This window comes from Vanessa tameamea, chromosome 24, assembly GCF_037043105.1.
Source record: "Vanessa tameamea isolate UH-Manoa-2023 chromosome 24, ilVanTame1 primary haplotype, whole genome shotgun sequence".
NCBI lineage: Eukaryota > Metazoa > Arthropoda > Insecta > Lepidoptera > Nymphalidae > Vanessa > Vanessa tameamea.
In genome coordinates this window covers 8150207-8178048 of record NC_087332.1, presented here as the reverse complement: position 1 = coordinate 8178048, position 27842 = coordinate 8150207, and the positions used below count along the sequence as shown (strand labels likewise).

Sequence of the window (27842 nt, the reverse complement as noted above, 5' to 3'; positions counted from 1 at the left end):
AAGAGCTCCAGCCGAAGATGTGCAGAAGATTCAAGAAGATTATTTTATTGCAATTAACTAAATTGTTTCGATTTAAAGTTACTGTCCGATCAGAAAGTGGCACTATGGCTTTATAAAAAACACACACAAAATAAAATCAAAGCAAACTCTGTCATAGGTTTCGAAATTCCTAAAAATCTGTTGAATTAACGCGAAGTTTCGTGTTTCACCCATTATTCATTTTTAAGTGAAATAGAACATATTTAGTAACATCTTAAAATGCGTTTTAATTTTGACTTAAAACCGGTCTTCACTTTGATATAACGACATTGCCATTATCATTATTTTCTGTATCCATCTGTGGCTGCCGAGCGATCGTGCGTAGGCGGGCGAGGAGAATTAAAACCACGTGTTTGAAGGTTTTACAATATAACAGTAATACAATCAGCACTTTCGATATTATAATAAAGTAACGACGCTGCACCAGGCACGTCTTACTTACGCGAGATGCAAATGCATTAAACAAAAGAGCCTGAAGTTGCGTCAGAGTGAAGAAACGTCAAACCGCCCTATTCCCAATGTTACTGTCAAAAATGTCATTATCACTTTTTTTCGTTTCTTGACACTCTCAAAACACAGTGGCCCGTCAAATACATTCCAGTTTCCAGTATTAGCATTAGATAATAAAAAAATTAAATGGAATTGAATATGGCATCAATTCGAGCAGAAATTATTCAATATGTCTGGATAAATGCCAAAATGTCTTCCCGAGCTGTGACAGCTAAACCAACTGCATATTTTACCGACATATATTTAAAGCTAATATTTATTAAGATTACCGATTTGAATTTAATTTTAATTTTAAAAGGAGATATGGTAACTGTATTGTGCCAGCCGTATGATGCCAAACCGAAGTGGTCTGTAGACCACAGTACCTACGAGTATTACACCAAAGGTTTGGATAATTTTCACGTTTCATGGTTAATTTTATGGATTACATTAGTTAATTTTATGGATTACATTAGCAGTCTGTAAATTTCCCACTGCTGGGCTAAGGCCTTCTCTCCCTTTGAGGAGTAGGTTTGGAGCATATTCCACCACGCTGCTCCAATGTGGGTTGGTGGAATACACATGTGGCAGAATTTCGTTAAAATTAGACACATGCAGGTTTCCTCACGATGTTTTCCTTCACCGCCGAGCACGAGATGAATTTTAAACACAAATTAAGCACATGAAAATGCAGTGGTGCCACCCTGGGCTTGAACCCGAAATCATCGGTTAAGATGCACGCGTTCTAACAACTGAGCCATCTCGGCTCAATTTTTCAATGTTTTTAAATTTTATGGATGAATAATATAAATTGGAAAAAATAATAATAATAAAAGATACAACTGTCCTGGATTAATGAACTAATCTACCACCAGTGTCCCTTGGATATCTAACGGTAACCCAAACACTAATAAGGCATTCAAAATTGATGGAATAACACAAAGAATGGAGTTTAGATAGCGCGACTTAGACAGTGTTACCAACTAATAAATAAAAGTGTAAGTTAAAACACTCCGCAGTCGAACACCTTGCCACCGGTGTGACCAGGTAACGACTCTCATTGGCGGCGTAATAACACCTGCGCTAAGGGAAGCTGAAAACCGAATGAGGTGGAAAAATATCACATCCAATGCAACGTAGGATTTTAAAATCAAAATTGAATAATTAAGAGAACGACCGCGAAGAATATCTAAGCATAAAAGATCATCATCATCCTCCTGCCCTTATCCCAATTTTACTTGGGGTCGGCGCAGCATGTCTTCTTCTTCCATACTTCTCTGTCGGACGTCATCTCACAAGTAACATTCTTTCTAACCATATCGTCCTTCACACAATCCATCCATCGTTTCTTGGGTCGTCCCCTACCTCTATATCCATCCACATCCATTTTCAAAACCTTTCTCACAACATGGTCCTCATTCCTCCGCATAACATGCCCATACCAAGACAGCCGGTTTCCACATAGCTTCTCGGTTACCGGTGCCACTTTCAAACTTCCTCTTATGTACTCATTCCTTACTCTATCCATTCGCGTAACACCACACATTCCTCTCAGCATTCTCATCTCCGCCACATGCAATTGTCTTTCAGTCATCCCTTTTATAGCCCAACACTCTGATCCATATAGAACAGCAGGTCTGACCATGGTCTTATAGATCTTCCCCTTAAGTTTTAAAGCATAAAAGATGTGCAAACTAAAATATACACACACGTCATGTCAAATTTAAAAATAAATTATTCGCTTTTTATAGTTCTTTGTTTTTTTTTTTTTATTATTGCAATATTGACAAGGTATCATTCGGCTGAGCCTCATTTAAACCTTCTTCGAATAAATAAAAGATAAATGCTATTAACAATTATTTACGAACATCGGACATTATGGAGCCACTGGTTTATATTATTAAGTTATATTAAACGTTCTAATCTCAAATAGTATTTCTAGTCAGATATGAATAATAATGATAGCCAGTTTATTGAGAAAGGCTATATAACTCGCTACGGATGGCAGAAGCGTTGCAATAACCGTAAACATCAAATACCGGAGAACAGGTAATATTTAATAACGTGCAACTAAATATTAAGAACACTACAATATTTACTTATTTAAAAATGAACTAATGAAAGTTGCTCACCTTAAAGACACTCAATTAAAGTTTTTTTTTTTTTACTATTTCAAATTGAAAGTCTATTTTAGTATAGAAGTCTGACTCGTAGTCCTGAATCTTATACCAGTAATGTCAAATTGACATTTATGAGCAATCAATAATTTGAGTTAAATTTAAATATATGAAAATGGAAAAGTTATTTTTTAATAAAGATAGTTTTAAGATTTTATGAAATATCTATGCGGACAAGCAAATGGCCATCTTATGGTGAATGGTCACCATCGCCTATAGACATTGGTGCCGTTTGAAATATTAACCAACATAAAACACTAATGCGCCACTGACCTTTTGAATTACGATGTTATGTTTCTGAGTTTCTTTCATCGGTTCTTTTCAGATGTTTATTTCCAAACCGGTGGTATATTTTTGACTACCAATACGCAAGTCTATATTGAATAAAGATTTTTGACTTTGACTTTGACAATGTTCCCTGTGCCTGTAGTTACACTGGTTCACTCACCCTCCAAACTGCGATAGGATATCTGATGAGTGGGTAGTACCTACCCAAACGAGTTTGCACAGCGTCCTTTCACCCAGGTAAACTTGAGCCGTACACTATCCCCAACAAACAAACATTAAGAGCCTGCAAATTTGCCACTGTTGGGCTAAGGACTCCTCTCCCTCTAAGGATAAGGTTTGGAGCATATTCCACCACGCTGCTCCAATGCGGGTTGGTGGATACACGTTGAAATTAGACACATGCCGGTTTTCTCACGATTTTTTCCGTCACCGCCGAGCACGAGATGAATTATAAACAGAAATTAAGCACGTGAAAATTCATCCCAATCATTAAGATGCACGGGTTCTAACCCCTCAGCAATCTCGGCTCTTAACTATTATTTATATTATTATTATTAACCGACACTAATTTAAATTTTTATATATCATATAATTAATGTCTTTACAAAGAATATTGTATCGAAAAGAATATTCCTTTATATATCCCGAAACCGTTTCTAAAGTATCAATAAAATACTAACATCGACATTAAAATCACATCAAAATATACTTTATACAAGTAGGCTCTTACAAGCACTTTTGAATCGACATCTGACTAAGATTCGATTGAATGTATAGCCAAACGTCGGTTCGGAATGTAGGTTCCAAATAGAAGTACCAGACATTCAATAACTTTTTTATACATTACATCGCAATGATATTATTATATGGTTAGTCAATTGTATTTAGCAAACATATTATATGGACAGTATTTTAAACGGGATATTTACCATGTTTTTTATTTTTATTTGATGGAGCTCGATATTTCGACGTTATCTACGAATGTCTTGTTCACGAGACTGACGTTTGCGGGTAGACGTTGACGGCATTAGAAGTGTCCATATCGGACTACCTCCTCTCTCGTACGTTTGCTGCGTAAACACTGGTCACCACTACCACTGTCACTTTCACCCCTACTATTTGTTTCATTTACACTCGAAACTCGATCCATGTTAATTTAAAATCTTATATATTATATGGTATTCAAAAATCAAGTCAAAGATGTATATATTTGCATGAATATTATATTAATTATTTTATATATTTACAAGCTGATACTAAATATACTACAGAATGTCTTACAACGTTCACAGTTTTTCAGTCATTAGACAATACCAACCGCAATGTCCCTGCGTTTTAAATCTGTAATATCTTCGAAAATATTCATTTAAATTACATGCTGTAAAGGCCCATATTGATCTATATTAAATGTACAATGTACTTATAGATAAGGATTAATGCTGTATTGCTTAAATCGCTTCGAAAATAAGCCATTATTTCTCGTAAAAATTAAACGATAAAAATGGTTGCTGTGGGCTATTCCTAAGAGATAGACATACACCATCATGGACGTTTTTGAATACCTTTTTAAGATGTATAATAATGTAGCACATTATTTTGATCCATCTCGTAGAGTTCAGCCAACGGTTGCAATGTAAGCGCAAGAAATGTGTTTATTTACATCACTTCAAAAATTATCAGTGTTTCTCTACTATATTGAGCATGTATTATACATATAAACCTTCCCCTTGAATCAATCTATCTATTAAAAGCAACCGCATCAAAATCCGTTGTGTAATTTTAAAGATATAAGCATACATATGGACAGGTAGCCGTAAGCGACTTTGTTTTAAGCTATGTAATGATACAGTTAAATTTATAATGCTGTATTTATTTTGATTATTGTATACAATACATGATCATAAGGTTTCTTGTAACGCAACTCCAACTACAAGTCCTTCGCCCAAAAGGTCGACTGGAAGAGATCACTATTAACGTTTATGTCTATTTTTATTTTATATATTTTGAGTTTTTAATTGCGTGGATTGTAAGAACTCGTAACATGATCGATAATGATCAATTGTTATCAACAGCAAGATAAATTAATAGTGCCTATCAAGACGAAACAAGGAAATTAAAGGAATTAAAATCTTTGTGCAAGCCCGTCTGGGTAGGTACTACGTACTCATCAGATTTTCTACCACCAAACAGCAGTACCAAGTAATGTTGTATTCCGGTTTGATGGGTGAGTGAGCCAGTGTAACTACAGACACAAGGGATGTAACGTCTTAGTTCCCAAGGTTGGTGGCACATTGGCGATGTAAGGAATAGCAAATATGGGCGGTGTCCACTTAACATCAGGCCCATTTGCTCGTCCCCCAATCTATAACAAAAAAAATCAAACGTAAAGTAACAACATGTTAAGGTCCCACTGTTAGGCAAAAGCCTCCTCTCCTTTTCTGAATTTTGGAATCACTCCACTGCCCTGATTTAATTCGGTTTGGTGGATACACATGCAGATTCTCATCCGCCATGTGCAGGTTTTCTTACGATCTTCATCCCTGTAGTAGGAGATTAATTATAAACACAAATTAAGCACATAAATTAAGTAGTGCTTGCATCGGGTTTGAAATTAAAAACGTCGATTAAGATTCACGTCTTGGACGCAATAGTCCATCACGGGTCAATCAATGCCTTACCGCTAAACAAACGCCTCAATATCATATAGCAAAATTGACAAGTGCCATGGCAGTTCATAGCGTTTTCGCATACATTATTTGATATGTAAATGAATTTCTTCTATAAGGTTATCTAACTATTACTTTCAAATTTATATGTTGTAGCTTAAGAACGCCTTAAAACTCCAAAAAAATCCACTGAATTTTGCCATTAATGATATTATTACATGCGAGACTTGTATATAAGAATATTCTTTTATAAGTTCAAAACACCGGTGTATTCTTGATGCCTTTGTTGTTCCCCTTTAAAACTATATACAAAGTTTTGTTTAAGTTATATTATGAAACAGTAGTTAGCCTACGGTCTGGTTGGACAAAGGCCAAACTGCCCACCTGTGGCTCAGTGATGATGCGGTGGTTTTGCTCTTTCTGTAATACCGCAACCCATGCCTAACTTTTATTTAATGTTTAAACAATATTGCCTTCATATTAATATTTGATTTCGAACTTTGCTTTTTTTATGTATGGTAATATCTGTGTGTATATTTATAAATAGAGTATATGATATGTTGCCAGCATCTTTACCACAAATCCACGCGGCCATGGTTGTACCGTTACTATTTTTATTTTTTCTTTTATATAATTAAGGCCTTTATGTTAATAATAATTGCTACGTACATAATAATAAAAATCATAAATACAAAAGTCGAACTAATTGACTGTTTAATACATAACATAACATAACATAAACAGCCTGTAAATTTCCCACTGCTGGGTTAAGGCCTCCTCTCCCGTTGAGGAGAAGGTATGGAGCATATTCCACCACGCTGCTCCAATGCGGGTTGGTGGAATACACATGTGGCAGAATTTCATTGAAATTAGACACATGCAGGTTTCATCACGATGTTTTCCTTCACCGCCGAGCACGAGATGAATTATAAACACAAATTAAGCACATGAAATTCAGTGGTGCCTGCCTGGGTTTGAACCCGAAATCATCGGTTAAGATGCACGCGTTCTAACCACTGGGCCATCTCGGCTTTTTGATATATTCTTCTTAAAACAACAGGATGCTTGCATACACGAGACCAGGACCTCCTGTCATCTATCTAGGAAAGAGGTGAGATAGTAGATATTTTAATTTCAAGATCTTCCAGCGAAAGGCAATTTGTAAAAAAAATAATTAATTTTATTAAGAAATAATTTACTCGGTGGTAGGGCTTTGTGCAAGCCCGTCTGGGTAGGTACCGCCCACTCATCAGATATTCTACCGCCAAACAAGAGTACTCAGTATTGTTGTGTTCCGGTTTGAAGGGTGAGTAAGCCAGTGTAACTACAGGCACAAGGAACATAATATCTTAGTTCCCGAGGTTGGTGGCGCATTGGTGATGTAAGGAATGGTTAATATTTCTTACAGCGCCATTGTCTATGGGCGGTAGTGACCACTTACCATCAAGTGACATATTTGCTCGACCGCCTACCGATCTCATATATATATATTGGAAGACTGACTAATAAATTAACAGCACAGTCCATAAACATTACCACGATTGTAAGAAATATCAAGTATTCCTTACATCATTGATGCACCACTTACCTCGAAAGCTAATAAATTATGTCCAAGTGTAGTGCCAATTACCCTTCCAACCGAAACAGCTGTCAAATAAATTCTCCTTAAAAAAGATCAGCAAATAGCATAGACAACATGAGAACTCGACATTCTTCACGTCGTCAAAGGACTACCAACCTTGAAAACTATAATGTTATGTCCATTTAGCCTGTAGTTGACTGACATACTCACTAAACCAGATAACAAGACATTAAGTATTCATGTTTGGTGTTTGAATTTGGCACCCAGGCGGGCTTGCACAAAGCTCAGCCACAAAGTAATCCTATTAATATAAATATTCTTCAAAATATAGGCTACAGTCTCCAGACACTCGCGTTATAAATTTTAAATGTATGTTTTATAAAATATAGCTCGAAAAATATACGAGAAGAGAATTTTTCAGCAAACACTTGCAAAGGTGCTTTTTAAGAGGATATTTCATTTTAAATATTTTCTATTTATAAGGTTCGTATATAAAACTTGTTAATTTAATTATATATAGGTTAGTTGGTATATTTATACATATTTATTATAGAAAAATGGCGGCTACTCTGTTAGTCAAGTAGCTTAGAAAATTACAGGCCAATAATAAAAAAATTATTGTAGTTAGTGTATTGTATAAAAACTCTATTGAATTCTTAACCTTGTTTAAGTACTCTAACAAAGCCTTCTGGCGTACTTATCAAACATGACATACTAATATTATTTTATCGAATTAAAACGGGTACTCTTTTATTTACATAAGAATTATTAACATAAAATCAAATATATACAAATATGAATTAAAAATAGTTTCTGTATAAATCTTGACCGTCTGGAATGGTGGCAAGAATGCTGGCACCATTTCCCCGTTGAATCGCTTTTCTGATCCTCTGGGCAAAAAACGTCACCCAGCCCTGTCACCGGTGGAGGCACTAGGGCTAGGTGTTATACTTTAAATTAATCTTTTTGCCCTACTAATCAAAGCATTAGGAACATTTTCTCTAATTATTGAACGATTGAACAAGAAAATATTTGAGATTAAAATTTTATTCTGTATTTTTTCACCCTGAGTTGTGGTATTTTTAATTGAAATTTAAATAAAACCAACCGGGAAGTATACACTCACAAACAGACAAAGAAATTTTCAAATAGACTCAAAAATGACGAAGTTCTCGTGTAACATAAAAAGTCGTTTAAGAAACGTAGCTTGGTTGTTTTTGAGAATGTTTCAGTAACAGTCCTGTGTCTGGGAGTTGACTTTTGATGAATGGGTGGAACCTAATCAGACGAACGAACATGATGTTACAATAACGAATAGCATTGAGAGTGTGTATAATATTATCTGAAACCTTTGCTTAGCTCAGCGCGGCGTCGGCGCAGCAAGTCTTCTTCTCCCATACTGCGCTGTCTGACGTCATCACACAAGTAATATTCTTTCCAGCCATATCGTCTTTCACACAATCCATCCATAATTTCTTTGGTCGTCCCCTACCTCTATATTCATCCACGTCCATGCTCAAGACCTTCCTCACAATATGGTCCTCATTCCTTGGCATAACATGCCCATACCATGACTGCCGGCTTCCACATAACTTCTCGGCTATCGCAGGCACTTTCAAACTTCCTCTTATGTACTCAATTGCTTATTTATATATATAGATCAAAACTTATAAAGCTCGAACGTGTGAACGTGCTAAAAAATAGTGGCCAACAGTTGGCTACAAAGTACACGCACACTAGTAACGTAGTATGACATTTGGCTAGTGTCAAGCGTGGCTGTCACGCACACCAAGATAATAAAGTTGGCTCTTTTGTTTTAGATCTTTTGTAGTACGACATTCTATGGTCTGAAATGGTTAAGTAACTCTATATAATAGCATTGAAGTTAAAAAATAAGCATATAAAAATTGTAGAATTAGCATTCGTTGATTTTCATACATAATTTATAAACGTGCGAATTCTGAGCTATTTCAATTCGGCATTATAATTTCATCCTTTACCACATTCACGTAAATATTCCCAAAAAAATATATCGGATATATTCGCTTTGAGTAGACAAGATGTATACATAATAGGCTCAATATTGTTCCATCCGATATTTTATAAGTATATTTCCAATAAGGAGGGAAAATGAAATTGGTGTCGTATATTGTGAGGCATTGAAGTGGAGCTTGAATTTTTTCGCCACTTTTTATGTCATTTTGCTTTCCTTTTTTATCTGTAGATAACTATAATCTGTATTATCAAATTTCGTTTATATTTTTACCGTTTTTATAAGTTGCTTAGAATACATTACGCGCTTTTGCTTGATGACTTTTATCCATAATAATTTGCGTAAACAAATGGCAAATACGTCACAGTTATCGATTTTGAACCAAATTGTCAAAGCCCTACCACAATACTTGGTGGTAGGGCTTTGTGCAAGCCCGTCTGGGTAGGTACCACCCACTCATCATATATTCTACCTTGGTATTGTTGTGTTGGTTTGAATAGTGAGTGAGCTAGTGTAACTCCAAGCACAAGGGACGTAACATCACAAGTTGGTGGTGGAGTGTTGCTATGAGGACTGATTAATGTGTTTGACGACCTCCGTGGTCGAGTAGTGTTTACACCGGTTTTCATGGGTACACCACTCCGGATTCGATTCCCGGCCGAGTCGATGTAGAAAAAGTTCATTAGTTTTCTATATTGTCTTGGGTCTGGGTGTATGTGGTACCGTCGTTACTTCTGATTTTCCACAACACAAATGCTTTAGCTACTTACATTGGGATCAGAGTGATTTATGTGATATTGTCCGATATTTATTATTATTATTATTATATTTCTTATAGTACCAATGTCTATGGTCAGTCTGTCTGCCTATATGAAATAAAACAATAATGTCGATGAACGTAAATTATTCTTCCTAAAAGAATATCATATTTAAGTTTCACGTTACCTAGCACGGAACCCAAAAGTATCGCGTTAGCATTCACTATGGCACCCCGGGGTCCCGTTAAACCTATCCTATCCGATGATTCATTATATAATTATACATAAGTTTACAATTTCACTTTACAAGTGAATAATTTTCTAGATAAATAAAGGTAATAAATACGCTTAAAACAAATGTATATTTGTTTTGGATAGTTTAAGCAAAATCAAAATCAGAATATACTTTATTCGATTAGACTTTTACAAGCTCTTTTGAATTCGGAATGTAGATTCGACCGAGAAGAATCGGCACCGAAAGAAACTCAGTAGTTACTCTTTTTCAACATTTAAATTAACATACAAAGTTATAAAGTTATGTTAGCCAAATGCAATTACATATATGTTTATAACACGCCTTTCTATAAACTATGTAATCCTCTATTGAACAATATATATATATATATATTTATATTTATTAATGTATTTTTCACAAATTATTTGAATTTATGAATCTATTAGTATATGTTGACTTGGTGGTACTTTGTGCAAGCCCAGTCTGGGTAGGAACCACCCATTCATCAGATCCTATTGCTAAACAGGAGTACTTATTGATGTTTTCCAGTTTGAAAGGTGAGTGAGTCAGTGTAACTACATACGTAACAGTAAGTAAAACTTCATAACGACTAGAGTTTATTTAGACGTTAAAGCGCATCAAACAAACAAACTTACATTTTCGTATATTATTAGAATTTAGCTTCTTCCAAAACGTATGCTGGTTCCATTTTATTTTGTTTCGAAGTCAGTCACTATTTTATAAAATAAAAGAGTTAGGAAAATCGTTACATTAAAGGAACTTCCGGTCCGCGTGTTTGTAAAAAGTTAAACGAATAAAGTTCCATCCGAACTAAGGAATTGATTTCTTCCGATACCTACTTACTTAAGTTACAAGAAACAGCGGGAACAACAAACAACTTTTAAGAATTTATTACAATTTTTTTTGTCATTTCGACTGTACTATGTGATGAAGACAACGATATTGAATCTGTTTTTATTTTACAAAAGAGAGCAATCCGGTTTATTTATAATCTTGGAGCTAGAGACTCCCTTCGGGATGTTTTTAACAAAGTAGGGAAATACTCCCTGTTGCGTCATAATTTATATTTACAACAATATTATGTATATTCAAATGAACATTGATCACTTTGATAAAATCAGTGATAAATAATTTATGTGTGCACAAGAAGTAAGGATAAGCTTATAACGCCAAGCTTCCGACTCCGCAAAGTCAATAAATCCTTCTTTGGGCAAAGTATCCGTTTCTATGATAAAATTCCGCAGACATTTTTAACTTTGCCGTTTCATAAATTGTAAAAAAATAATATCATTTGTAAAAAATACATTCGTAAAGAAGGCATATTATTCGATACAAGATTATATAGATGATAAAAAAGCGTGGAGTTAATGCTTGTTGACTTCCAGGCAGGATATATTACATACATATATAATTTTATTTAACTAACATGACTGTATTTTTAGATGTTGAAAAAGAATAACAACTGAGTTTATTGCCGGTTCTTCTCGTTAGAATCTACATTCCGAACCGGTGGCAGCTTGACTTAATATATGTAGTTTGTTAAATGACGATTCAAAAATGCTTGTATAATCCTACTTGAATAAAGTATATTTTGATTTGAAGCTGTTCGACAGGCTGTATGTATTAGTGAGTTTCTTTTCAGTTCTTCTCGGTAGAATCTATATTCCGAATCGGTGGTAGCATAACGCCTTTTCCGTTCGTAACGTTTTCTGCAAGTTCGCTCTACTGTAAGCCGCCTAAAAAAACCACGGTCGAAAATAAATTTAAACAGTAACTGCTTCATTAAAACAAAAACATTATAAAAAGTATATTACTTTATACTGAATGTTTTTGTATGAATTTTATTCCATCTGTTTATGACTCTCATGAACTGAACCACACGTAACCCGTATTGTCTGGTAAATTCTAGTTTGAGCGAGTTATGAGGTGACTTTGGTATTCATAAGAATCTCCTTTGAAATGAATACACAAATATGGACACCATTATTCATTGTCTTGTATATTTTAATGGAAAATTAACACATCTATTGAAATATAAGGAGGATTTTCAGTATATTTATTTAAAATGTACCTTTTATACATTGTCCAGTGGTGGTAAGCCTTTGTTCAAACACCCGACTGGGTAGGTATCACTCATCACATAACTTCAAACAGCTTTACCTGAAAGTGCTGTGTTCCGATTTAAAATCCCTCCTCTCCCTTTAAGGAGAAGTTTTGGAGCATATTCCATCACGCTACTCCAATGCGGGTTGGTGGATACACATGTCACAGAATTTCGTTGAAATTGGACACGTGAAAGTTTTCTCACGATGTTTTCCTTCACCGCCGAGCACGAGATGAATTATAAACACAAATTAAGCACATGGAAAATTCAGTGGTGCCTGCCTGGGTTTGAACTCGCAATCATCGGTTAAGATGCACACGTTCTACACTCGCGTTCACCACTAGGCCATCACGGCTGTCAGAATAATAGGTCAATATAATTACATAATATCATAATAACTATTTTTTTGTGTAAATAAATTGTTATATTCTTTACTAGCTTCCACCCGCAGCGTCGCCCGTGCGTGAAGTCAGGTGGTAGACATCCTATGTATTTTTTATACCTGTGCAATGTTTCATGAAGATCAGTTGAGTTGAGTTGAGAGTTACGTTACGTAATAAATAAATAATATAATTTTAATACTTATAATGTTATCTATGATTTAAGTAGGTAACGTTACATCTTTTTTATGATATGGGTAGGGGGAAGGGTAAATGGGATACCTGTGGTCATCATTGCCCATAGATACCAGCGCAGTAAGAAATATTAATCATTCCTTATATCACAAATGCGCCACCAATCTTAGGAACTAAGATATTATGTCCCTTGTGCCTGTAGTTACATTGTCTCGCTCGCCCTTCAAACGGGAACACAACAGTACTAAGTACTGCTGCTTGGCGGTAGAATATATGATGACTAGGTGGTACCTACCCAGATGGGCTAGGTGCTAGTTGTAAACATACCACTGCTGTACAGATACGTTTCCTCGACGTCAGAGTTTCACCAGACACATGCGTAAATTCCTCACGTTAAACACAAATATTTAAGCACAGATGCACTATTACGGTAAAGTTTCAAGTGTCTTATCTGATGGACGTCTAGTATAAATATCATCATAGTGATAAAACAGTCGACTGCAATCATGGTTGTTTAACTTTTCACGTTTCGTAAAGTCTTCAAAAAATGCGATTCAAAATTAAAAGGTTTATCAAGTGTAACATGTATCAATTTTAGTCTATAGTAATATTATGTATGAAAGCGAAAGAAACTCTATCTGTCTGTCTGTCTGTTACTCTGAGGACAAAATATTGAACCAAATTTGATGAAGTTATCAAGCAAGCCTTATAATAGAAGCAATCTAATTTTTAAATCTAAAACCTGTCGATCAACGCCTAAAATTCTAGCAAAGTCGAGGGCGACCCCTAGTATGTTATAATTTGTTTTCATTTCATACTCGGATTTAGAAACCCTCTCGTAAAATAATAACACTGTATATGTTCGTACCTAAATATTTAAATATCGCATCGAATTTTCAGATCTGATATGTCGTAAAAGCGTTCCAAATAAACTGCGAAATCTTTTGGTAAACTTTTCTAGCAGTAAACAGTGGTTTGAATTTCATTTCGACTAAAATTTTCTTGAAGTTCACTCGAGCGTTGCTCGTATTTTATTATATTCACAAATATTACTAGAGATCAAAAATATTAAGAAGGTTTTTGATAAAATAAATAAACCGTAATGTGAAAAAAAAATTAACTTTGTTATACAACATTTTCAACTAGGGTCTATCTAATCAACGACTAGAAAGCCTTATAAAATGAACATTCGAAAACGTTTCGTATTGCTTACGAATCGTAAAATTATCCTAAAGGGGTAATTAACACGTAGACATTTAAAAGCTACGGGCCAACGATATAAAAATTGAAGACACTAATGTTAAAAAAAAAATTATAAAACGCCTACTAACGAGACTTCAATAAGCCGCAATGACCGTATCATAAAATATATGTTATATATTATATGCAGAGCTTGAAATAAGGTTATATATACATGAATATATTTTAAATACGCCACTTAGCTCAGCAAGCGGAACGCTACATCTAACGCTGCGAGACTAATGACAACCTCGAGCTTTTAACCCCCATTATAAAGCTACATTCGACTGCCGCTGTGACACTTCACATGTAGAGAACGCTCCAAGTTTCAACTTTACAGGAACACTCGACGCGACTACTTACCGTTTCATTCTTAGAATTTGACCTCGAGGTGCGAAACTCGGAATAATTATGCTGTCAGTACTTATTATCAACTAATATGGGTCAGCGGACAAAAGTACCTGGATTATAATTGAAGACATCAGATTCAAACCTTGGAAAGAATACCAGTACTTTAAATATAGCGTGCCTGTGGGAAAAAGTTATTGAGTCTTGAGCCTTATGTATTTACTAATCCATAATTATATATTTACGTATTGATTTTTATAGTTGTATATGTATTGTGTATTCAGTAATATATACTATACACAATTTATAATATATGATCTTACCCCGTCAAACGTGTATTTTACAACCAGTCCTCTGCTCATAGGTTGCGTGGAAGAGATCGCTGCTTTAGTGATTAAGCCGCCTGTTGCATCTATTTCAAATTTTGTTATTCCAAATATCAAATTTACCAAAAAATATTGGTGTGCAATAAAGAATAAATATATATAACTCGCAGTGGAGCACATAAAATAACCCACGAATCTCCTCAAACGAGGTGAGCCTTGTGATAAGTGGTTGCCTAAACTTCAATAGCGAAGATTACGGGTTACGGGATTGCAGGAACACATTAAAGCCGAAACTCGAAAAAGGAATTAAGATTAATAATCGTGATTATCAATGTTATTATTTTAATTGCTAGGCGATTTGCTAACAGATCTGTTACAGTACATTACAAACATTTCTTGAACACTATAAGATTTTAAATTAACATGGTTATTTTTATTACTAACAGTATTTAAAACGGGATATTTACCATGTTTTTTATTTTTTATTTAATGGAGCTCGATATTTCGACATTATCTACGAATGTCTTGTTCACTGAGTCTCGTAAATATCCCGTTTTAAATACTGTTAGTAATTTCTTGAACACGTCTTAATTAATAATAAAATACAATATAACAATAGTATATTATACTGAACTAAGATGGATCAGTAGTTGGGTCGCAGTATCTTTACCGATGTCAATTTTTCTTGATAAAACCAACAATCCGAACATATACGAACTGGAAGAAAGCATATTTTGTTTTTGAATTAAGCGCAGGAAATTCAATTACTTGCATAGTTTGAATCCGCAGTCATTCATGCGTTGCAACCACTAAGCCATCGGTATCATCTGTTTTATATGAAATGACGAATGTATCACAGGCTACGTCTCGTTAAGCAAACTGGTTCAGTATCAAGTAAATCGTATTAAGAGGTTATACTAAGTTTTATCAGCGGTACAATAGACAAAGCCTCTGTGAGCTTTTATAAAATGAATTTGCTTTGTACTAAACATAAATAACTTGTGGATAAATTTTGAAAATGGTTCATCTTTTCATTTAGACTTTCCTAGTTATTATGTCTACCTTTTAAATAGATAGTTATTCTTCCTATAGACATACAAAAAAGCACCTTATTTCTATGCGATTAGGTTCATATTGCGATTTAGCTTTGTAATGTCGATAATAATGGGACTTTTAGACAGCGCTGACGTTGAGTGCAACACTAATGCAGGTTATACAGTATGTCCAAAAAAACGTACGTTTTAATAGAGATCATATTGTAATTTCTATCTAAAATACCAATTAACCAATGCTGTAGTTAATTTGAAGTCTAAATAAAATTATATTGTGTACTAGTTTCCGCCTGCAGCGCCGCCCCCGTGTAAAGTCAGGTGATAGGTATTCTATGTCTCTTTTTGTACTTCAGAAATCTATGAAATATTTCTTGATTATCGCTTGAGTAGCTAAGCGTTACAAATAATATCACTTTTGTATTTATAATATTAGTTAAGATTTAAGCATGTTCATATTTTTTTTATAATATAGTTAGGCAGACAGTTAAATGACCGGTCTGATGGTAAGTGGTCACCGATGTCCATAAACATTGGCGCTGAAAAAAATACTAACCATTCCTTACATCGCCAATACACCACTAACCTTGGTGGCTAAGTTGTGCCTGTAGTTACACTGGCTCACTACCCATCCAAACTGGAATACGACTATACTAAATATTCCTGTGCGGCGGCAGAATATCTGATGAGTGGGTGGTATCAACCCAATCGGGCTCGCATGAAGTATACAAGTAAATCAAGTAAATCCATCCATACCTTTCTGACCTACGAAGCCACAGACAAACATAGATATAAAAGTTATAACAAATAGTTTTTCTGCTAAGTTAACTTGCAATCTTTAACGATTTAATAGATTTTATTGAACTCTATAATTCTAAACTACGTAATATCTTAACTTTATTAGGTACGTTAGTTAAATTACACTTCTATTAATTTAAGCAATAATTAATGCCCATTAAAGTTAATGGCGCCGTAAACAAATTTAAATAACAATAAACCGTTGGTTTTTTTGGTGATTAAAACTTAAGAGTCACTTATTCTCTCTTACCAAAGAGAAGTAAAGTAAGCCATTTACCAGTCTTAATAAATATAATAATATTTCTAAAAAATATATATATTTCGTAACAAATTTATTTTTAAATTTTAAATATTTAGGATGAACGATATAATACCTTTGACTATTAACAATGTCTCTCCATTAATACGATAGCAATATGGAGCGTGATATTATTTATAATGGAGGTTGGCTAAAAGCAAGCCCACGTCCGTTCATTTAGCTGCTATTTAGGTGAATTATCAGTTGGATCCATAAACACATAACTTCATTTATGTGTTACAGTAAAACTTTACAATATTCAACGTTTAAATTTATGTGTTTTTGGTTATCTAGATATTGGATTATGAAATATAAGCATACTAAACATCGATCGTACCATAGGTGAATGGTTACAAGCTGATTCTCTGTCTGTAATTCTCTATCTCTTTCTGACATAAATATTTTGACAATCGAAAAAAGAAGACAAATTATTATTAACAATACAATATTTATTACCTTAACAAACCAATATTAATTGAATTATATCAATACTACACAGAAATAATTGGTATTAACTCTATATCTAAAATTTGTCCGGAGTGAGTGCATTGTATTAATATATGGAGTTAATTTTTTATATAGGTAGGCGGACGTGCCTATAGCCCCGCTGGTGATAAGTGCTCACCATCGTCCATAGACACTGAGATAAGATATCCTTAAAATACCAATGCGCCTCCAGCCTTGTGAGCTAAGATGTCATGTTCCTTTGGACTATAGTTACACTGACTCACTTACCATTAAACTGAGACACGATTATTTTGAGTATTGCTATTTGGGATGTAAAATGATGAATGATTAGGTACTGCGTAGGCTTACACTAAGTCCTGTCAGTTCCCTAGAGTCTATGACATAATATCTAGAAGAAAATAATAATTTATCAAAACACGACTCAACCACAGAATAGCTCCATTTATTTCCAGTTAGGTTTTTGTAACTGGGACTCCTTTTCCGCTATAATATTGCATTGGTTCAGATTTTTTAGTGATGAGAATAATAAAAAAATTACACAGTTTCTTGATGACGTCATAATTCAACATAACTTATCCATAAAATAAAACTGTTAAGTTACTAAATTATAGAGACAAATATCAAACAATTTTAAAGTGAAAGTAAAAATTTTCAAAATAGAACCTTTAAACGGTCTGATTGATTGAAAAAATCTACCACCGGCTCGGAAATAAACACCTCGAACCTGAGAAGAATCGTCGTAAGAAAATCAGCGGGGATTTTTATCCTATTATTCATAATTGCGCGATGGAAACCACTGGATTGAATTTGGATGATAAACTTTATTACCAGACTACAAAAGAGATTTTGTATCACGATATCAAAGGAAATTAAATCATTGGTCAACCTCATCTTAACCCAAGTATAAATTAACCAAAGGCGATTCAATAATGGCAATTATTCCTGAGTATTTTAACCATAATTAACACGCGAATGATACCGATAGTTCAAGGTCAATCAAGCATCGTTGAATTCTCTAATGTTTATTATGGAAAAATCATGAGAAAACTAACATATGTATTTCTTATGGAATTGGTGGACGGGCAGATAGTTAGGAAGATACAAAGGAAAGCTGCTTGGCAGTAAATAGTTGGGAAACCTACCCAAGTGAACTTGCACAAACCACTAACAAGCTATTAATGAAAATCTTCCATCCATGTATCCACCACGCATTGGAAGAACGTGTTGGAATAAACTCCAATCGTTTTCAACGTGAAGCCGAGCGGCAACCAAGTTCTCATCAGCTCAATATAAATTCATTACACTTGGTCTGACATTAATAAAAGCTTGTTATTAATCATTTAAAAAAAATAATAATTATATATCACGTGCATTCATTTACAATAAATTTTTATATATTCGTAAAATTAACCTTTAATTGTATAATGCAAGCGCACATTCCAAAGTTAACAGGCCAGGAAGAGCACATCGAAGAGACAAAACAAGATCACCAAAACAAATTAACTAAGAACGGGGAATTTATTCGAAGTGGTCTGTCGCTGATTTGAGTTTCCGTGTGTGACGTTAAATTGCAGCTAGTCTATAATGATTCTCGTTGTGACCGATTGTGGCCACGGCGGACAATCTCATAGGAGACCAGCTAACTAAGCAGGACATGTGTCCTGCTTAGTTAGCTGGTATATACTTCACAAGTGTGTGAGCAAACACAGATGCACTCTCTTTTTTATGATATAGGTTGGCAGACAGAACCACCTAATGGTAAGCAGCGTGGCATGAAATAATAACCATACCTTACATCACCAATACGCCAGAAACCTTGGGAGGTAAGACATTATGTCCCTTGTGCCTGTTACACTGGCTCACTCACCCTTCAAACCGTAACACAACAATACTAAGTATTGCAGCTCGGCGGTAGAATAAATAACGTGGGTGGTACCTACCCAGACGGGCTTGCACAAAGCCGTACCACCGTAATTGGTTCATAAGGTAATATTTCCTACTTTTTGTTGATTTTGTTTACCGGGCAATACAAACTAATATAACTGCTTGTATTGACTCAAGAACAACATATAAAAATCTTATATAAAAAGTGATCGTATCAGCGGGAAATTCGATCGGTACGATCTCACCCTATCGCCGATCTTGCCTCAACTGACCGTAGCTTTGAACAGGACCATTGAATGGCGTATCGACCACTCTCCAATAATTCTACTTCTTTGAATTGTACTAATAATAATATTTTATTTATACCCAAGAAACTCATGAACACAATTTGATTACAGTATTTTCTAAATCTAGAGTTTTTACATTAGCAATAATGTTTACATATAATAATAAAAAAAAAGAAAAATAAAAAGCAAAATGAAATAATTAAATATAGTATGTGTTTGTGTGTGTATGTATGTGTGTTTGTGTGTTGTATGGATTTATAATTATATATTATATATGATTAATTTGATTTATTTCAAAAGATTTTCAGTTTAATTAAAAATATATTTTATAAATAATTTATTATATATATACATATCAATGTTTCTCAAACTTTATAAATGCGCAACCCTTTACGAATCAAAAAATCTGACAATGGCTTCGTCAAGGCCATAATAAAATCATATCAGAAATTTTAAATTCTTCGTATTTATTTCGTTATTAAATCATTGACATAAATTATTATAAGCGTGGGTTTAGTATTTGTTTATTAGACAAACAGTCTACAAAAGTGTCTGCTCAGTATACTCGAACAATGTATATTTAAATTTGAATGAATTGAAGTGGTTAGTAAACCTATGCAATTACTGGCACAAACCTGACCTGTCCTGGACCTGTTTAAAGCCCTACCAAGAATAATATTTGAATATTCAAATAACAGTCATATGTTCAAGATAGATAGAAGTCTATTGACTAACGGGACTAACGACACGCGAGACACGTTTATCGCCTTAGATATCTTTCCAGATTTATATATTATTAAAAAATAGAAGTAGGAAAAAATTTAAAAATATAAACAAAACGCAACTAATCTCTTATAATTATTCAGAACAAAAATTTAAACATTAATACTATTTCTAATCTTACAATTTCTAAAGCCAACACAAGTGTTCAATTAATTAGAGCAATTGTTACGAATATTGAAACTAGTATAATGCAGTGATAGAATTAAAAGGACCACGAATATTACAAAAGCAACTATCTAACGATCACCTCTCACAAAGGCCCGCACAAAAGTGTGCCCGAGAATGTCGTGCATGTGGGGGTAAAAATTATCGCAAATAGTCACCCCTATCACCTCCTAACGGGAATGTTTATACAGGCATGTTTTCTAGAAAATTATCTATTAATATATATATATATTGATAGAGATATGGTGTTACATTTTTTACATTACATTAGCAGCCTATAAATTTCCCACTGCTGTGCTAAGGCCTCCTCTGCCTTTTGAGGAGAAGGTTTGGAGCATATTCCAGCACGCTGCTCCAATGCGGGTTGGTGGATACACATGTGGCAGAATTTCGTTGAAATTAGACACATGCAGGTTTCCTCACGATGTTTTCCTTCACCGCCGAGCACGAGATGAATAATATACACAAATTAAGCACATGCACAGCATGAAAATTCAGTGATGCTGTCTGGGTTTGAACCCGAAATCATCGGTTAAGATGCACGCGTTCTAACCACTGGGCCATCTCGGCTCACTGATGTTAATTGTTGACATAATTATAATCCAAATGTAAACAATTATTGATGATAGGGTTGTGCAAGCCCATTTGGGTAGGTACAAATCACTTTTCATATATTTACTACCGCTAAACAGCAATATTGTTGTGTTCTAGTTTGAAAGAGTGAGCCAGTGTAACTCCCAAGTTTAGTGTATTGACGATGTAAGGATAGATAATATTTTAACAGTGTCTATGAACGATAGTTATCACTTATTAGGCTGTTTGCCAGTCTGCTAATCAATATTTAAAAAAAAAAAAAACCGAACACTGAAAAACACGTACAGAAAATTTAAACGATTACTTAAATTAAGGGACTGTCTGGAAAGGATACGTCAAGAGTTTGTACTACACATGTACTGAATATCGATATCGATGAGGTTAGTTAGAGCTTACTCAGTAAAGCACGCACGTACGTAATAGCCGTATTCCCCAGACGTGTCATCAGTCAACAGAGCACTTATCTTGACTTAACTTAAGTCGATGTATAACTAAAGTCAAACAGTGTTTACCATCGTAAATTAGAAGCATATAGAATTATTATTATATATGCTTTGTTGGTCTCATACTCTGATAAAGTGATTTAAAAGTTCTGGGTTCAAACCCCTGGTCGGTTCGATAAATTTATGCTTATCTGTCGAAAAATTCTCAGCAACAATCTGGAGTCTGAAAGTTAGAAACGCTGATGCTCGCACAATTACGTGGAACATGCTTTCGCCAGCGGTTTTTCCGATCATATACGACTTGGGAACCTTCAAGAAAAGAGCCTTCACTTTCCTTAAAGGCCAGCGATGATTTTCAGAAGCGGTGGTAGTCACTTTCCATCAGATGAGACTTCGCTCATTTGTCAGCTATTCCATAAAAAAACCCTATTTCTAACTCCAAGGAATTCAAAGGCAAATACTGTTAATATAAATAAATATATCGGTTATTCAAACACGTCTGTAGTTTAGGAATAAAAAGCGGTTTTCGTCAGTAAGATATATTTTTTACGAGTATTTCTTTGTTTAACCATAAAGTCGAGATTTCGATGATACTTATAGTCGCTGACTCAACCAGTTTTTACTATTACAACATGTGCTGCGGAAAAACTATAGTAAGCTTTGGGTTTTAGTGCAAATGTCGTTTTGTTTTATATATTTGAGCTGATACAGTACAGTGAACACGTTAATTTTAACCAATGTTTGCAGATTCTAAGCACCATTAATTTTTTTGCTTAATTTGTATTTATAGTTTATCTCATGCTCAAACATAGTGCGAAAACGGAAAATAACGGTTGAAGAGAAACTGTTAATTATCAATCGGAGCCGAGATGGCCCCGAGTGGTTAGAACGTGTGCATCTTAACCGATGATTGCGGGTTCAAACCCAGGCTAGCACCACTGAAATTCCATGTGCTTAATTTCTGTTTATAATTCATCTCGTCCTCTGCAGTGAAGGAAAACCTCGTGAGTAAACCTGCATATGTCTAATTTCAACGAAATTCTACCACATGTGAATCCCACATTGGAGCAGCGTGGTGGAATATGCTCCTAACCTTCTCCTCAAAGGGAGAAGCGGCAAAAAACTCAGTAGTTACTCTTTTACAACATTTCACAAAAATACAGTCATGTTAGTTAAATACAATTATATATGTATATAATATATCCTGCCTGGAAGTCAACAAGCATTAACTCCACGCTTTTTTATCATCTGTATAATCTTGTATGGAATAATATGCCTTCTATACCAATGTATTTTTTACAAATGATTTGAATTTATGAAACGGCAAAGTTAATAATGTCTGCGGAACTTTATTATAGAAACAGTTACCTTGCGCTTAATATCAAGGAGATTAGCCAACTACGCAATTATTGTAGTGCACAAGTCTGTGCGCTAACACAGGTGTACTCTGTATTCCCGCACTCTCATAATCTGATGAGACGGAAACCCTAACAAAGAAAAAATCAGGGGCAGGACCAACTTTACATACTCCTTGCTGCTACTGTGAATTTTTCGACTGGAAAATCCAATAACAAGATTTGACAGGACCTGGGGATCTGCGACCTAGGTAGACCAAAGTGACAATTACCTTATCATTACGTCAAAAACACTTTTTCAAATGAAAACGTAACGTTTATTCGTTTTATATATAATGTTATTTTACCTTTTAGAGTCTTGTTGGTTGGTGGTAGTCTAAACTCAATAGCTAAAGTTTATCAACAAAACCAGTACGATATAACTTATATCGCTCGTATTTTAATCGTATAAGTAGCTTATGAAATTGATATTAAACCCTGAGGTCATTTAATAAGCATTCAGATTAAAAATATTTAATATGCTTCGAGTTATTGCAGCGCGAGTCCTTCTTAATATTAATAATGAAGCCACACTAGTTTCCTAACTGTTTTTACGACATAGAATTACTCAGTAGGTTGCTTGAACTTTGTGCCCGCCTGGGTAGGTACCAGCCGCTCATCATATACTCGACCGCCAATCAATAAGATAATATCCAATAATATTTAATATTGTTGAGCTCCGGTTTGAAGGTTGAGTGAGCCAGTGTAAGTGCAGACGCAAGGGAGATATCCACTTAGTGTATATTAGCGGTTCATTGGTGTTTTGATTAATCTCTACTAATATTATAAATGCGGAAGTAACTCTGTCTGTCTGTTGCTCATGACAGAACCGAACTGGCAGGAACTGGATGCGAGTTGTCGAAGAAAGACCACAGTGGCGTGCATTTGGAGAGGCTTGTGTCCAGCAGTGGACGAATATGGGCTGATGATGTTGATGAACGGATCGAAATCTGTACATGGAAGATATTTGAGATAAAATATTTCTCGGGATATTTATTAACGCAATAGATCACATAAATATGATCTTTAGATTTTTTTTTTGTTGTAAATATACTATAAATCTATATATGTTCGACGAAGATTATTTTTTTTATACCCCGGTTCCTTCTCATTCCAAAAAAATTTCCGTCAATATTTAGCTATCAAAAAAATATCATAATCTGTCCATCCATTTGAGAACCACAATGACGCAAAGATACAGACAGATATGTCCACCATATAACACCCCTATTCTATTAACAAAGTCTTGTGAACGGAGTGAGCACCAGCTAGCTAAATAATAAAATCTAAGTGAACTTCTATTTTGCTGACGATACCACCTCGGTTCACGTTCAAAGTGCACAATATCTTCATGCAACATAAAACTATATAAAAACCAGTTTATACGAAAACTGCATCATCATACAAGTAGCAATTTGAAATTCAAATTCACTTATTGAATCAGCTGAAGGAAGCACTTCGTAGTGAAAGAAGGCGTTGCTTGAAGTTACCGCTTTCAAAGCGAAATTCAATAAAATTAATGGCAATAATGAAAGTGTACAATGAACTACTTATATTAATAAATTTTATTGAAATATAAATTTATTTCGATATTTTATTCGATTCAATTTGCGTTTAATAAAAATGAATTCGATTTTAAGAGATTTCGATAATTTTAAAGTTGTATACAGTTATTATAAAAAATTATAACTAAATAACGTTCCCCGTAAATATTCCACAGTTCGTTAAAGGGTCTATGTTGTAAATAATAATAATAAATATATATTGGACAACATCACATACATTACTCTGATCCCAATGTAAGTAGCTAAATCACTTGTGTTATGGAAAATCAGAAGTAACGACGGTACCACATACACCCAGCCCAAGACAACATAGAAAACTAGTAAAATTTTTCTACATCGACTCGGCCGGGAATCGAGCCCGGGACCTCGGAGTGGCGTACCCATGAAAAACGGTGTACACACTACTCGACCACGGAGGTCGTCTTAACTTTCAAGGGAAAAAAACATATTCGGTCGTTTAGTTGATAACGCGTTGATATAAGTTTACTCGTAGTTCTAATATTGCTAGGGCCTAGATCGAATTTATTCCTAATCCAGATTATCAATGTTCTCACGACTTAAGTCTCATTTTTTTATATGGGACATTGACTACCTTAATTATAAAATATAAAGGATACACGCGTCAAAATAGCGTATCACTGAAAGTCGACTTACAACGTTTCACGAGAGATACAGTTCAGGTTTCGCTAAGAGAATCGGAATTACGATTAAACGGGAAAATCCCTGCGTCATTCCGTGCAGAAATGATTTGAACAGTAGCTTATTTAGATGTACAATGTCAATTCTATGTTATTTATATATTGGCTGGGTACTTTGCGCATATTTTTACATCAAACATTACATAAATAAAAATAATCAGCCTGTAAATTTCCCACTGCTGGGCTAAGGCCTCCTCTTCCGTTGAGGAGAAGGTATGGAGCATATTCCACCACGCTGCTCCAATGCGGGTTAGTGGAATACACATGTGGCAGAATTTCGTTGAAATTAGACACATGCAGGTTTCCTCACGATGTTTTCCTTCACCGCCGAGCACGAGATGAATTATAAACAAATTAAGCACATGTAAATTCAGTGGTGCCTGCCTGGGTTTGAACCCGAACTCATCGGTTAAGATGCACGCGTTCTAACCACTGGGCCATCTCGGCTCAAACATTAATACTTAGTATTTAGGAGTTCTGGTGAATGAGCCAATGTAACTAGAGGCACAGGGGACATACAATTTCAGACGCAAAAATTTAATTCGCATATCAGGGATAGTAGTAAATATTATCTCCAGTTACTTAGGTTTGGTGATCACATCATCATTTGCCACTTTGTGTTAGGTAGATTTTATAAAAAAAAAAAAGTCAAATAAATAAAGACAAAGACGTTACACGTTATGCCAACAAGACTTAATTTTCCTTTGTAATGTAACGAGACTATTTGTCACCTAAATTGGGAACACAACCTTAGACCTCACGTAATATATTAAGAGGCTATTATAGTCTAGACATCATTGTTTGAGGCTGAATTTACTGTTAAAATAATTTACGTTATCATTATAATTATGCTTTCTCTGTTACGATAATAATTTTAAGGCTTTATTGTACTAATATTATATGTAGCTGAAAGGGGAGCTCAGTTGTTTATATATAATATAATGTATGATAAGGCCGTAAACAGTTATATTATGACTCTATGATTCGTTTGCATTTAATTCTGCAATGTAACAAGACGATTCATAAGTGCTTTTATGAGCCTTTTTTTAGTTTTACGCGGAGGAAATGCATTTATGCATGCCGCCCGATCGGCGGACCGGGACGGGTATGTGGGACTCACCGGGGCTTATTGCCCCATACCGGGGTCTAGTGCCCCGTATCGGGGCCTAGTGCCCCATCCTACCTACTAAAACCTCCTCGATTTTCCACCACGTCGCCTAATGGTAAGGCTACGTGAACGCTAGTGGCTTACAACCGCGGCTACCCACCAGCTGCAGCCGCCATAAGGCGACTGAATACATGAATTATATAATAATTATATAATGATTAAGTATATTTTGATTTTGATTGATTTTGAGTATTGATTAAATATTCTATTTAATTGCGAAAACCCTTTATGTTAAATTATACGTCAATGTTTTGATATAGTTAGATTTGTATGTAAGGTTGAACATCGATTAAATCGAGCTAATTTATCGAGTTCATAAATCGAATAGTTTTTATTTTTTTTTATTAATTCGCTCGAGTTAAAAGTTCAATGGTTTTTAGTTCAAATTGGAAAAATATACGAATGAATTCAACAACATTTGATATTTACAAAAGTAAAAAAAAAATATGTTGAGCTAATTTTAGACGTTAGATATTTCAGAGTTAATGATAGGTTCATAGGAATTACTTTTAGTACTTTCATTGATTGAACACTTATGTTTGCCGAAATTTATTGGCGTGGCCAATTGCGTTTTGTAATTTACATACAAAATAAAAATTGAAACATAAAAAAGTAACATTTTTAAAGGCACGTACAGCATTATCATATAAGAGGTACATTAATTACATTAACAGCCTGTAAATTTCCCAAAGCTGGGCTAAGGCATCCTCTCCCTTTAAGGAGAAGGTTTTTGGAGCATATTCCACCACATTAAGCACATGAAAATTCAGTGGTGCTTGCCTGGGTTTGAACCCGAAATCATCGGTTAAGATGCACGCGTTTTAACCACAGGGCCATCTTGGCTCATCAAAAATCTATTAATTTATTTTAAATATGAGCTACCTTTTTTTAATCATTGTTTTTAAGAAGCAATAATACCAAAGGTAAAAATACAAATGATGGGTTCTCACCAGTCGAGTATAATGTAATAGCTTACATCGGCCTACGTCACGACTCACGACGAACATTGGAATGTGCACGTGGAATATTACAACTTCTAACATTACAGAAGTGACTACAGTTAACACTTGTCATGTAACGTTATGTTGTCTGTGGTCTCGTCTGAAATAGCTAGAATAACTCCATCAATGATATATATACGAATGCTTGTACCAAACACTTGAAACATGCGTGTAATTCAATGCTCAAAGCAAATACTCCTCCGGTCAGTATCTGTACGCGAGCGTTCACACGGGAGTTTAAATAAACGTCGCGTAAAACACTCTCAGAGTTTTTTGAGCTAATGGTCTTTAAGCTGTTTAATCGAGCGTTTAAATAACCGCTTCGTGTTATTTTACTGTTCGTTACGGACTTCTTAACTTAGCTGAATTTGCAGCAATAATTATATTTGTCTAAACGTAATTACTAA

General features: G+C 34.7%; 2 protein-coding genes across 2 annotated transcripts in view; one reads left to right on the top strand and one right to left on the bottom strand.

Moving 5' to 3' along the window:
• The window catches only part of LOC113396031 (alpha-2Db adrenergic receptor), a 467800-nt gene that overhangs the window by 375367 nt on the left and 64591 nt on the right, over positions 1 to 27842 (top strand). The gene's annotated exons all lie outside the window — the stretch shown is intronic.
• LOC113396032 (uncharacterized) overlaps positions 8597 to 27842 on the bottom strand; it is a 28669-nt gene continuing 9423 nt past the window's right edge. The window contains exon 3 of the mRNA XM_064218716.1: positions 8597 to 8789. Within this exon, the coding sequence (XP_064074786.1) occupies positions 8597 to 8789 (193 nt within the window). The remainder of the gene's footprint in view (positions 8790 to 27842) is intronic.